At 49.6% G+C, this 13,548-nt stretch overlaps 1 protein-coding gene across 4 annotated transcripts in view; it reads left to right on the top strand.

The window, feature by feature from the left end:
- Window positions 1-707: 707 nt before the first annotated feature.
- Window positions 708-13,548, top strand: part of IFT43 (intraflagellar transport 43) — an 85,534-nt gene continuing 72,693 nt past the window's right edge. The window contains exons 1-2 of one of the 4 annotated variants that reach the window (XM_086709239.1): window positions 708-1,131; window positions 5,423-5,515. In XM_086709239.1, coding sequence (XP_086565365.1) covers window positions 829-1,131; window positions 5,423-5,515 — 396 coding nt within the window. In that variant the 5' untranslated portion in view covers window positions 708-828. Of the gene's footprint in view, window positions 1,132-4,189; window positions 4,310-5,027; window positions 5,162-5,422; window positions 5,516-13,548 lie in introns of those variants that run through there. The other 3 variants (XM_086709236.1, XM_086709238.1, XM_086709237.1) reach the window with 3 other exon arrangements.

The following is a 13,548-nucleotide window of genomic DNA, read 5'->3' as shown; positions in this document are numbered from 1 at the left end:
TGGCCCGGGTGGGGGAGGGAGGGACCAGCGCACGCAGCCTCTTTTGCAGCACGATTTTAATGTTTTAAACAGGCACAGGAAAAGCCGAGCCCATTTGAAAAATACTTTGCGAGTCCTCTCGCTCGACGTGGTAACTGAACTTTTTTTCCCCTCTTGGAGTCACTCCTGCTACACGTTGACTGTTTTTCTGGAAAGTTACTCCGACGAATCCCTTCCCTCCTTCTCCCCCAGCTCCTTTGCCCTCTCGCCAGCTGTCAGTCCGTCCTCTCGCCTCGGGGCCCGTCTCTCGCTCCGGCCCGGGCCCCCCGGCCCCCGGGCCGCCCCCGCGCCCGGCGGGACAAGGGGCAGGGGCAGGGACTGGGGCAGGGGCGCGCGCGGGGCCCGCTCTGGGGCGGCCGTGCCCACCCTCGGGGGTGGGGGGAGACGCCCGGCCGGGGAGCGGGGTTGGAGGTGGGCTCAGCTCCGTGGCGATCCTGGCCCCGATTCTTCACTGACAAGCCTGGAGTCGGGCGGCGGGCTGAAGCTTGGAGATGCTCCAGGGCCATTGAAAATGGTGGCGTTTTCCGGCAGATCGAGGGTGCCCTCTGGCGAGGCGAGGCCGCCAGTGAAGGAGCGCGGCGGGCCGGGGCCCGGACGGCGAGCAGGGCTGGGGCGGGGGGGGGGGGGGGGGGGGGGAACTGGAGGGGGGTGGCTGGAGAAAAGGGGCCGCGGGGGAGGGCGAGGGCCGCGGGACCGGAACCTGCGGGGACGGCCTCCCTCTCGGCCCGACGTGCGCACAAGTGCACCTCTCTCTTCCCCGGGCCCCGTTCGGCAGCCGCTCTCGCAGAAATGTCCTCCAGATGTTCGCAGCCTCCCTCCCCGCCGAGGGTTCCGCAGGGAGCCGCGCCAGCGAGCGCAAAGTCAGCAGTTGGCCCCAGCCCATTTCCCAGATGGGTGAGGGGAAGTTTTCCCTCCGCTCGCTCTCGTTCCTCTTCTCCAACTAAGCTTCTGGGTCTTTTCCCACGAGAAGCTCAGAGAAGGCAAGGCGCGTTGCTTCCCAGTAACACAGCCTCCCGATCACTCCTGGGAATCAGTGCTGCTTCCAGCCACCCCACCCCACCTCACCCAGCCTTCCTGGACCCTTCCTGTGAGGTCAGTTCCCTGCTCCTGGCTCCTAGGCCGCTGGGATGTTCACAGAATTCCAGTCTACTGTTGAGGAAACTGAGGCAGTCTACTGTTGAGGAAACTGGACAGGCTACTGTTGAGGAAACTGAGGCACAGAGCAATTTTTTTTTTTTTAAAGGCCACACGCTTATGGGTGGCGGAGGTGATAGTTAACTCAGCCCCTCTAGTTTGGGTAGGCATTGTTGTCATTTGAGTAACAAGAGGAAATCTAGATGTAGAAAGCTTAAAAGTAATTTACCTACAGTATATAGCCAGTAGGTGCCAACCCTGAGATCTGGAGGCAGGAAGTCTCTTGCCAGAGTCTATGCACGTCCCATGCAATACTGCCTCTGAAATTCAGCCATCATTCGAGAAATATTTATGACATTCACTGTGTGCCGGGCCCTGTTCTAGGCTCTGTGGACGCAGCAGTGAACAAAACAAACTAATAAACAAAGCCCTTGCCCTTAATGGAACTTACACAGGGGGTGGGTAGGTGCATGGGAAAGGCCATAAACCAAGTAATTTATGTATTACGATAAAAGAGAAGTGCCATGGCAGAAAATAAAGCAGGGAGGTAGAATATGGAGTGCCTGGGTTGGGACTGCTGAAACATGAAATAGGGTGACAGCAACACAGCTTGTTGCTGTGTTACTGAGGCCTTTAAGCAAACACTTGCAAGATGGGAGGAAAATTAAAATTACATCCTTCTGGACTCCACCTCTACCAAATCACCCTCCGGGGGTGGGGCCCTGGCACATGTGTTTTTAATAAACCTCACAGGTGGGGCGCCTGGGTGGCTCAGTAGGTGGAGCATCCGACTCTTGGTTTCGGCTAAGGTCATGATCTCATGGGTTCATGGGTTCGAGACCCGCGTCCTGCTCTGCTGACAGCTCGGGACCTGCTTGGGATTTACTCGCTCTCCCTCTCTCTCTGCCCCTCCTCTGCTCTCTCTCTCTCTCTCTCAAAATAAATAAACTAAAAAAAAAAAAAAAAAAAAAAGAGTAGTATAATAAACCTCACAGGTGATTCAGGTGTTCAGCAAGGTCTGGAAGCCACCATTCTAGAGCTTCTTTCTGCCCAGAGCGAGCACCAGGCACCTTTTGCTTTCAGCAAGGCAAGGAAGAAGTGAGAGTAAAGGTTTGAAAACTGGCTTTAAGGTGGTGGCAGTGTAGCTATGAGCTCACACAAAGCAGGGAAGTAGGTTATGGATTTTGGAAAAATCCAAAGAGTAAGCCCTTCTTCCTCATCTAGTACCAAGGAAGAAGAAAACAAAGGATTCATCGGAGCCTATATTTCATCTGTCTCAGATTTTGGCAATGGATGTTTCTTCAGGTTAAAATCTAACAGGGTATTTTCATTGAGAATCAGATCTTAGGGTAATCTCTAAGAGCAATTACAAGGGAGGAGACAGGTCCAGAGGGCTCTGCCTGGCCACACAGGTAGTTATCAGCAGAGCCAGGATAAGACCTCAAATCTTCTGACATGCAAGCAGTGCTGTTGCTGTCACAAGGCATGTGAACACACGGCCCTACCCAGTAAACATGTGTGGATGACCGGTTGAATTGAGTAATTTATTGGGTATTGAAGAAATGCTTGCAATCCACTTTTAGGGGGTGCCACTTCCACTCTCAAGTCCTCACGTTTTAGCAGTGGTCATCTTGACCTTATGCCCAGCATGATATCGGGGCTCTTGCTCACTTTCAGGACCATGAGACCATCTCTCTGGGGGTTCCAGCTGATCAGGACCAGGGACCTGGCCAGTGGTGTTGACTTGGGGATCTTACATGAAGAATCAATGAAGACTCAACTTGCTTGCCCCATTAGGCTGGGAATTGGAGGGATATCTTCCTCGGTTAGCCTAGGAGAATGGCTGGTACCCAGTAATATGTGCAGAAGAAAAGTACTCTTGTAAGATCTGGTATCACAAAGGCACCTGGTGGGGGCACCTGGGTGGCTCAGTTGGTTAAGCCTCCGACTCTTGGACTCTTGATATCTCATGGTTTGTGAGTTTGACCCCACATCGTTGGGCTTTGTGCTGACAGCATGTGGCCTGCTTGGGATTCTGTCTCTCCCTCTCTCTGCCCCTCCCACATGTGCACTCTTTGTCGCTGTCTCAAAATAAGTAAATAAACTTAAAAAAAAAAAAAAAAGGAACTGGCTCTGCTGCTTAGCACTCAGATGATTTCCCTCAAGCCACATCTTTGCACCTTAGTATCTATCCTCAATTGTTGAATGCAGATATCACTGGTGCTCACTTTGTGGGGCTTTTGGAGAGATTACTTATGCTTTTGAATGTTATTACTACTAAGGTATTTGACATCTTCGTTCAGCCTCTTCGTAAAGTTCTTGAAGGCAGAGATTATATATATTGCATTTTCTATTAGAAACTGTTTGCACCTGACACCCCCCCCCCCACTCCCCCACCTGTAAGCCTGTTTTCTTTACTGTCCAATGGAAACAATACTACTCATCTTGTTTTTCCACATACGGTTATTATGCCCTTCATGTGAGCTAATAACTGTGAAGGTTGTTTGTACATTGCAAGGGCTATATAGGAAGCTAAATAGGAAGGATCAATTTAATTACTACTATTAACTAATGCTTTGCACGTAATATTTAAATTAAAAAATATTTTAATGTTTCTTTTTGAGACAGAGCACAAGTGGGGGAGGGGCAGAGGGAGAGGGAGACACAAAATCCAAAGCAGGCTCCAGGCTGTCAGCACAGAGCCCGATGCAGACCTCGAACTCACAAACCGTGAGAGAAAGGGCCTGAGCCAAAGTCGGACGCTCAACCGACTAGGCCACCCGGACAACCCTGCACTAAATAATATTTAAACAGATCTACAAGTGTAGACAGTTCCTAAAGACTAACATTTTTTCACTGTCCCACAGGAGCAGCCTTAGCGGGATTTAATATCTGGAGGTTTCTTCCAGAACTGTCAAGCGAGGAAGTTTTGGGAAGTTTTGGTTTAAATTCAAAGGGGGCACACGGAATCCAGGAATGATGCCACGGATCCTTTAAATATTGAGATGAAGGGGCGGAGCCATCGTCAGGGACGCGACTGGGCCGCTTGGTTTCCAGGAAGTGACGTCAGGCGGCCGCGGAGATGGAGGACGTGCTGGACTTAGGCGAGGAGCGACGCCGCGGCTCGGCCACCTCCGTGAGGATTGACTTGGGGATTTGGGGCTAGGATTTGGCGGGTGGGGAGGAGCGACCTAGCCGGCTCGGCGTCCCTGTGGCGCCTCGGCCTGGCCTGTCCCCAGCGGCCGGGCCCAGAGCCGCGCCGGGGTGAGGCCGAGGAAGAGGCGGCCTCAGCTGCCCCGCCCCCGGCCTGGGGTGTGCTTTCTTTAAAATTCTCCAAAAGCAGAAAACAGATCCTGCGCCTGCAGGCCTCCGGAACCGGTGGGAAATTTCCCAGCCAGTCTGCGCTTTCTGGAGCCCTGAGTGCTAACTCCCCTAGAAAGGACATATCTGAAGGGTGATTGGGGCGGGGTGGGGGGGGAGATCCTGGTCAGGGTCGCATTTGCACCTACCCTAGGGCTTTTTCCGTGGGACTTCACCTGCCAGAAGTTCATGTAAAAACCACAGTGTTTTAACGCATGAAAAGAAGGCAGGCAGGCTGGAGTGGCCTTTTCTTGACCGGAGTTCCCACGAGGAGGTGGGAGTTACTTCAGTTTTATGATTTAGGAAATCAAGACTCGGATTTCTAACACGGAGGAATGGCTAGGAGCTGGGGGTCCAGAGGTCAAATGGAGTATGAAGCTGCTTACTGGGTTAAAAAAAAAAAAAAAAAAAGGTTAACGTTGTGTGTCAATTATAAAATTATTTTTTAACTAAAACAAGTGAACCCTCCCGAACCTCGGTTTCCTTATCTCTAGAATGGAGACGTTGATATCTACTTCAAAGTGCTGCAGTGAAGATGAAATGGAAAAACGCATGGGGAGCATTTAATCCAGTGCCTGACATGAGATCTCTGTTCCTTCTAGAGGAAAGTCTAGCTGCATTTCTTTGGGTAGGAAAGATCTCTGGTAGTTAAAAGAGAAACTTGTGATCGTTAATCCAGGAATTTCATATTTTCCTATTAAATAGAAATGATGTCAGGTGCTTTGTTTTCAGGGTTTGGAGCATTTTTGAGAAATATATTCAAGTTACTCAAATCCCATCCTCCACCACGTCTTCATACATCATGTCCTTGCTTACCTTCCCAGAATTCTTGTCCTCATAGTGGCTCAAAGATGTTTGGGTCAGCAGCGCTCCCCATCTCTCCTTACAGGGGCCCAAGATGGGTCGCCGAGCTCAGCAGGAGTCAGCTCAAGTGGACAATCATCTCAGTAACAAGAACTCCTCTTCGATTCTGACTGGAGAGGTGGGTGTTACAAAAAAATGCTAAGAGTTAGTAATTGCTTTTTTTTTTGCAAGTTTATTTATTTTGAGAGAGAGAGAGAGAGAATGAGAGAGAGAGAGAGAGAGAAAGAGAGAATCCCAAGCGGGCTCCGTGCTAATAGCACGAACCGTGAGATCATGACCTGAGCCGGAATCAAGAGTCGGTCGCTTAACGGATTGAGCCACCAGGTGCCCCAGAGTTAGTTATTACTCAATCAGCAAGGATTTGATATTCCATATGGCTTCTCGTTAACACCAGCCCTTCCTCCTGTCTTGATTTGGGGATTCCCTTCCTTGGCATTTGTCCTATTTGCAAGAAATGACAGAAGAACGTTTTTCTTTGATGCCAGAGTAGTTTCTGCATTGCTTTATATTCTCAGTGGAGAATGTTCTTCAGCTTGCTGAGGCAGGGGTAACTGGGAAGTCTGAAAATCCCGGAGAAATCCAGGTTTTTATTTCTACCGAATAAATGCCAGTGAGGCATGCTGATGACGTAAGGTTGGATTACACAACTGGACGTTTGCTCTCAGCGGTGACCTGCAGTTTCTACAGTTTTCAGGCAGGAAGGGGATTAGTACTGGCCTTACTTTCCTGGAAACTTCTCCGAGTGCCCTGGAATTGTGGGAATTTATCCAGCTGCTCTGTGGAGGGTGGGTAATCCTGATGAGCAACACTTTTAATGCCAGGGCGCTATTTTTGGAAGTTTACGCAGAGCCCCTTTGCACTTTTCCTCTGTTCATTTGAGCAAACTTTGCCCTTTTCAAGAGTCAGTTTCAGGGTAATCCCTCCGTCAGTTCTTCCTAACTCCTCCAGGCCATCTTAGGGCTCCTTCTTCTTGGTGCCCGTGGTACCTATTATAGAACGTGTATATGTTCTCACGTCGTGTGTTCATTTTCTTTTTATGGATCTGTTTGCCCCACGAGACAGTTCCCAAGCAGCAGGAAACCTGGCTTCTCAGTTACCCAGCTCGTTGGCCCTAGCAGGTATAATAGATGAAGGGATCTACGCGGCAAAGCCGTTATAATGGGCTCGGCAGGTGCATGAGCAAAGCATGCTGGGGACAAGACACAGACACACATACTTACATATCACATATGTTGGGAAGTTCTTCACCCTTCTAGGAAGCAAGTTCTCCAGCATTTCTGTACATGGCCCTTTCAGTTTATCTTTCCCTTTCTCACTTACTATAGAAATGTGGGTACCAATAATTATTACTTGAAGGTAACAGTCATGCCGGCACAGAAAAGTGGTAGCCAACCCTTGGCCTCATTGCCTGGAGCAGTACAGAGAGGGTGGGAAGGGGTTGTGGGAACTGGGGGCGGGGGGGGAGGAGGCTGTGTGTGGCACATGTCCCCTGTAAAGAGGTAACCACTGCCTAGCGAAAGCTAGTGATACTGGCGAATACCCGGTATTGCCGGATCCTCTGATTTTCCAAGAGATGCTCGCTGTCTAAAATGTGGTGAGAAAGCAACACATTTTTACAGCTTAGTAACCAATTATGACAACTCATCATATGGACCAGATTGGGCCTGAGGGTTGTCAGTTTGTGACTTTGGCCACAGCACCTACATTACGGCGCTTCTTATGTTGTATTCTAATTGTTTACCTGCCTGGCTCCCTCACAAGATGTGAGCTTTTGGAAGTCAGGTTGTGCTTTACCATTGTACCCCTTTGTTGATCACAGTGCCCAGCGTGGAACAGGCATGCAGTTGACAGTGCAAAGACTCGGGGTGAAGTACACCGTGTGCGATGGGGCCCTTAGAAGCTGAGAAGGAGTGTTGCAGGGTGGGGGTTGCAGGGTGGGGGTTGCAGGGTGGGGGTTGGGGTGGCACACTGGAAGCACAGCTCAGGGGAGCGGTGGTAGAATCTAGGAAGACGGTGACAGAACACATACACCCAACACTGGGTATGGAACTGTGGTCCATAGTGCGACTCGAACTGCAGTCGTGGATGTCTTTAAAGAGAACTGTGCAAGCACGTGACTAGGTTAATGGAAGTCTCCTCTTGGCCTCTGGCCGCTTTAGACTGTGGGTCTAGAAGGATGCATCTCAACAGCAAATCATTTATTCCTTTGTGCAACAAATATTTATTGAAGTTTACTGTGTGCCAGGTACCATTTTAGAGGGTTGGCGTATCTCAGTGATCAAAAGGGACAGAATCTCCTGCCATCATGGAACTTCTATTCCCGTGATCACTGGCAGCCAGAAGGACTAATCACACGTCTGCTTAACTACTTAACTGTGAAGGGGATTCTAGCCGCCCATCATGGTTAGGTGGTGGGCCAGGAAGGATGTCCTGGAATGACCTGACGGTCTTGAAGCTCTGTGTCACCCCCACACCAAATCAGCTTCTAGGCTGGGGTAGGTAGGCGTCGTTCACCCGCCCATCGCCTTCCCCTTGGCTCCCAGGTGAGAGTCAGTCCTGTGAGTACCTAACTTCAAAGTTGCAGACTGGGATGAACTTTTCAGGGTTTCAGCCTCTCTGGAATACCTACTGATTTCCCCAGGGATACCTACCTCTGGGCCTTAGCATTTTTCTGGGAGAACATGATGAAAAGTCATTCTGTTCTTCACCCAACCGGTGCCTGGCTGTGACATGCACATCAGAAATGCAGCATTCCTGGTCTCCCTGGGCTGACTGAGGTTTAAGGCCATGTGGGCAGCCTCCCTCAGGGCCAGATGCTCACTGTGCTGTGTGGGACATTTTGGCTGTTTCTTTCTAAAATTAGATCCCGAGACTTGTGTGTGTGCCCATTTACATTCCGATTCAGAGTGTATGACTTGATATATTTTTCTTTGCCCTCTCGCTGACTATATTCTAGGATGGAGCTATCCATGAAAACGTACTTAATGGTACCTGGGGGCGGTCAGACAGCTGCAGTTCCTGTAGAGTTAAGTAGGAATGATGATTTCGAAGCAGGGTGGTGGAGTTGGACGCTCTGGTGGAGGAAGAAGAGGCGCATCCTGCTAGAGTAGAGAGAACACACGGCTTGGACAGACCAGAGCCTGAGAGCCGGCTCTGCTAATGGCCTGGATCTCGAACAAGTCCACTCCTCTCTCTAATCTCCCATTTCATTATCTGGCAGGTGGTGGCAACAATACCACCAGGTTGCTGCGGGGATTACGAGAGGGATGCATTCGACAGTGCTTTGGTAAACTGAACAGCACTACGCACACGTGTGTTCGCTCGGTAAACTAGCAAATAGACGGGCACTGGCCAGTGCTTTGCCATTTCTATTAAAGGACAGCGACGTAGGAGGATGTGAGCCTGGGTCTCTTGTCAAACTGACTTGGAGGTCCCTTCGAGGGCTCTGACTGATTTATCCACAGGTAAACCAGTAGTGATCGAAAGCAGTGTTTGTGCTTCCTGGGTGTGCGGGCATGCCTTAGGAAGAGTGGGGAAGAGCGCCGGCCTCAGGGTCATACGGGCCTGGGTTGAAATCCTGGCTCAGCCACCCATGAAGCCTAGGACTCCGGGCAAGTTATTTAACCTCTTTCAGCCTCAGTTCCCTCATCAATAAGGCAGGGATAATCATTTCACATCCTCCACAGGGCGGCTGAAAAGAAGACATGAGATAATAGATGTAAGCCCTTCACACAATCTGGCACATGGCTCGCAATTTGTTACTAATCATTATTATCTCTCTAGAACTTGGATGTTCTTTTTATTTTGCCTTAACCCCCTCTATTAAGATTAAAACCTGGGAACCTTTGGGTTGAATGTGGCATACAGTCATGTCTTGTTTGATCCGCACAGAGTTTAAAATGTTTGCATTTGGTTGTTTAGGAGTTGGGAAACTTCACGTGAAAATCCAGATTCTGGGCTTCTCTTTAAAATCAGAAGTTCTGGCACAGTGGGAGTGCTGGGCTGGCGTCCCCCCATGGCGACAGCTGGCCGTTGCTGGCTGGCACCGATACCGGTGCTTGCTTACATGTGGCCTCCCTTGTCCCGTTTGCCACTCCTTCCTTTCATACACCGGCTCAGATTTACTCACGTTTCGTCTGCCGTGTGCTACTTCCATTGAAGTTTAAAACTCCTTGGGGCGCCTGGGTGGCGCAGTCGGTTAAGCGTCCGACTTCAGCCAGGTCACGATCTCGCGGTCCGTGAGTTCGAGCCCCGCGTCAGGCTCTGGGCTGATGGCTCGGAGCCTGGAGCCTGTTTCCGATTCTGTGTCTCCCTCTCTCTCTGCCCCTTCCCCATTCATGCTCTGTCTCTCTCTGTCCCAAAAATAAATAAACGTTGAAAAAAAAAAATTTAAAAAAAAAATAAATAAATAAAACTCCTGGTCTTTCAGGACGGATTGATTTTCAGGTACCCTTGTGTATCTCTCAGTATTGAATTCGGCTACATGGATCAGAAACTTGACCCCGGTTTTTGAATCAAGCAGGCATGAGTCTTCTCATAGCAGGAAGTCCAGTGGAGGGCAGAACAGGGCAGGTGCAGTCACCGGGCAATATCCTGCATTACCCCGGCGCCTCCTGGCTTCTGACTCTGCCACCTGCGGCTCGAGGCTTGTTCTCACTGTTATGGTTGTGAGCTGGCTGGTGGTTCCCCGGGCATCAGATCTGCATTCTAGGTAGGAGGAGGGGCCATAGTAGAAGAGTTCAAGGTGCATGCCAGCTAAGTTTGTTCCTTCTTATGAGGAAAACAGTAGCCACAGACCTCACCAAGTAGACTTCTAGTTACGTTTCATTGGTCAGAACTGGCTCTCAAAAACCACCGTAAATTTCAAGGGACTTTTCAACCAGGCATGTTGCCACAGCCATAACACTGGGGTTTGGCGTTAGGGAGAAGAGGAGAAGGGCTGTTGAGTGGGCCATTGGCAACCAATGTGTCATCATTTTTTCAAAAAACAATTCATACAGAGGTTTTATTCAGAGATTTGGGTATGACAGGAAAGAATTATTTTTAGTAACAACAACAACAAATCCACATTCCTCTCCAGATTTCTAATTTAAAGTTGTGTAGAGTTCGGTGGAAGATTAGATGCCCTGAAATCCCAGGACACCTGCCTGAGTTGCCTTTGTCAGCTCTTCTGGGTCTTTTCCTTCTGCCCATTTTCTCTGTAACCATTTGGGCCTTTCTGCCTCTAGGATCCCGGTGGCGCAGTCTAGGTTGTTAAATGCTTCCTCCCTCTCTGAGAGGAGAGGGAATGTCTCTTTATTTGCTTAGTCATTCTGGAAATTTCAGATAATTTCAAAGAACTTCAACTGTCTAGTTGTACTGAGTCACCTGAAAGATGAGCTCTTGGTGAAGTTTTACTGGCTCGGAGTTGGTTAGAGTTCTACTTCCTGCTTTAGACGAAATTAGGTAACGAACATAATGTGCTTAGCCCAGTACCTGACACACGGGAATCTCTCAAAAAACAGTAAGCACCAAGAAAGTTTATGACTGCACTCTTCTCTTTTTGGGGGTTATGGGGCCACCTGTCACAGATCAGGTGTGGATCGTAGATGCCTAGTTCAGCTGGCAGTTTGCTATTGGTTTGGTATTTGGTATGGGTGCTGAACAATTACGGTTGCTGAGAATTGTACTGGAAGATGATTCCATGGTGAGGGTCTTCCTGCCTGCAGTGTCTAACTTCCTCCTGTCAGGGCAGCTCTGAGAATTGAACTGGATTTCTCTGTTTGACCTTTCACCTTCTGTTGATTCAAATGATTCTGCTCTTACACAGCTCCTTCAAGAAAAGACCAGGGCGCTCTCTACCATGATGTTACATTACCGGACGATGCTGTTGGCGGAAAGTAATCTCGGGCGGAAAGTAATGCCCAGGGCTGGCCTGTCTTTTGGATGAACCCTTCTCACTTGGGTCTAGACCTCTTTGCGGCTTGACTTTTGGCTTGCAGATTGTCCTTTTAATAATAAGTTTGGTTTGCATTGGAACAGCTGCTACCTCTCTGTTAATTGCACACAATGTCCTACGTAAGCCTCACGGGAGCTCTTGAACTGGGTGCTCCCCTGACCTCATCTTACTTTGAAGACACTGAGACTTTGAGAGGTTGGGTGACTGGTCCAGAGTCATTCAGCTCATCGAGCTAGTCTCGTCTCTGTGACTCCAGCCAGGTGCTTCTCCACCACCTGACCTCTTCTACCTGCCGGACAGGTCGGCGCACAGAGCTCCCAGCAGAGAGTGGCTTTTGGGTTACTCCCAGGGAATCCTTCTGGAGCGGGGGTTGGTTCTCGCTTGACGACCCTTATTCATCCACTTGTCTGGAGAAATGTTTGAGTCACAGCTGTTCCCTTTCTCTCCACCCCCCATCCCTTCAGTGTTCCTCCTAGGACGCAGAACTGAAAGTTAGCCAGATTCTCTTGCAGGAATCTGAGCAATGCCGTTGGGCTCATGTTCCCAAATTAGGCCAATTTCCTCATCCCTCGGCCGCTTCACTCCACTGGAGCTCCCTCAGCGCTCTGCATTACGTCTCTCGTCCTCCGCCTGTTCCCTGACGGCTCTGCCAGCCGGGCAGTTATTTTCAGCCCAGGAGGGTTATCTCCTGACCCTTTTTGGTGACATTTTTCTTCTTTCTCACAAAAATAACTTTCCTGATTGGTCACATTTTTCAGCCTTTTTCGTAGGCACGCTCCAATGGGCCGGGTTGAACGATGCTCCTGATAACGTCGTCGAAGAGGGATGCGGGGAATTTGACGGGGAACCGTTCGCAAGGAATGCGTTTTCCACACTTCATGTTTGTGTCATGCTTCGCATGCTTCGGTTTTGAACTCTCCCTCAGGGTGGGCGATGCCCGTCGCTCGCCATCCCTGGGGCCACCACTGTGTGGGAGGGAATGTCAACTGAGGGTAGAGGCCGCCATTAGAAATAGCATCTTGAGATTCTCCTCCAGCGCTGGCTCAGGCTCTTTCATTGTCCCCGCACGACACACTTTAATAACTCGTGACTCATTTTGCTATCTGGAAAGCCAGAGGGAACCGCTCTCGCTGACTTCCTGCGGGTCTCGGGGTGAAAGATAGTGCTTGAATGCCACTCGAAGGTTCTCTCAGACACCTGTGGGCAGGGCTAAATTCGAAATAAGTGTAAAGAGTTTAGCCCAGGGCCCTGCTAAGTTAGCTGTCGTTCTCGTGATCTGCACAACCTGACAAGTGGACAGGATTATCATTTCGTCTTTAATCCCCGCTCTGCCAATTACGAGGTGGATATCCTGGGCAAGTTCCTTACTGCCCTAAGCCTGGCTTCTCATCTCAATAGATCATATGGAGATAACAGTAGTAGTTCTCTGTTAGCAGTTGTTGGAGGATTAAATACGAGCACATACAAAGCTCTTGGCCTAGTGCCTGGCACACGCCAGCCATTATTGTCATCCACGTTAGACGAGCATTAGGAGGTATTGTCCATATATCTTCAATTGCATTTCTGTTTAAGATACGGAGATATTTATATTTCACAGAACTAACTGGCCCTTAGGACCAGAAACATGTGGATGAGGAAGGAGCCTTTTGATGAGAATTCTTGGTGCCACTTGAGAGCTATTTTATTGGTCTCCTTTAGTGGCCTTTCTGCCTGTGCCACAGACCAGTTATCCGCTAGTCTCTTTCCATCTCCTTCTCAAAACCCAACCCTGTGTCTAGAGGTTGGCGGTCTTTCCAAAGAATCATCTTTAATTGCTGACGTGTATCATTCTGTCATTCTGGAGAAATGTGGGTAGAAAGTGCGGAGGGCAAGAGTGACCTTGGTGACCCCCAGTGACCTTGGAGTAGAAGGTAATTCCAATGCATTTATTCATTCATTCACTTGTGAAACTAGACTGAGGATTTTCTACGTGCCAGGCATTGTGCTTAGAGCTGGCAACTGAGTGAGAAACCGGACATGCTCCCTGTCCTCTCAGAACTTTGATCCGGGGGCTGCAGAGAATTAAGTGCCAGGCAGAGGTGAACACAGCAAAATACAGGAATACCTACATTGCGCCCCTTTGAGCCCTGAGGACATCCAGAACGGTTGTCTAGGGAAAAATCACATCTGAGCTGAGACTTGGAAGAGTGAGTAGATGTTAGCCCAGGGAAGGG

This window comes from Puma concolor, chromosome B3, assembly GCF_028749965.1.
Source record: "Puma concolor isolate L17-30 chromosome B3, mPumCon1.1.hap2, whole genome shotgun sequence".
Taxonomy (NCBI): domain Eukaryota; kingdom Metazoa; phylum Chordata; class Mammalia; order Carnivora; family Felidae; genus Puma; species Puma concolor.
This window is presented reverse-complemented; position numbering and strand designations above follow the sequence as displayed.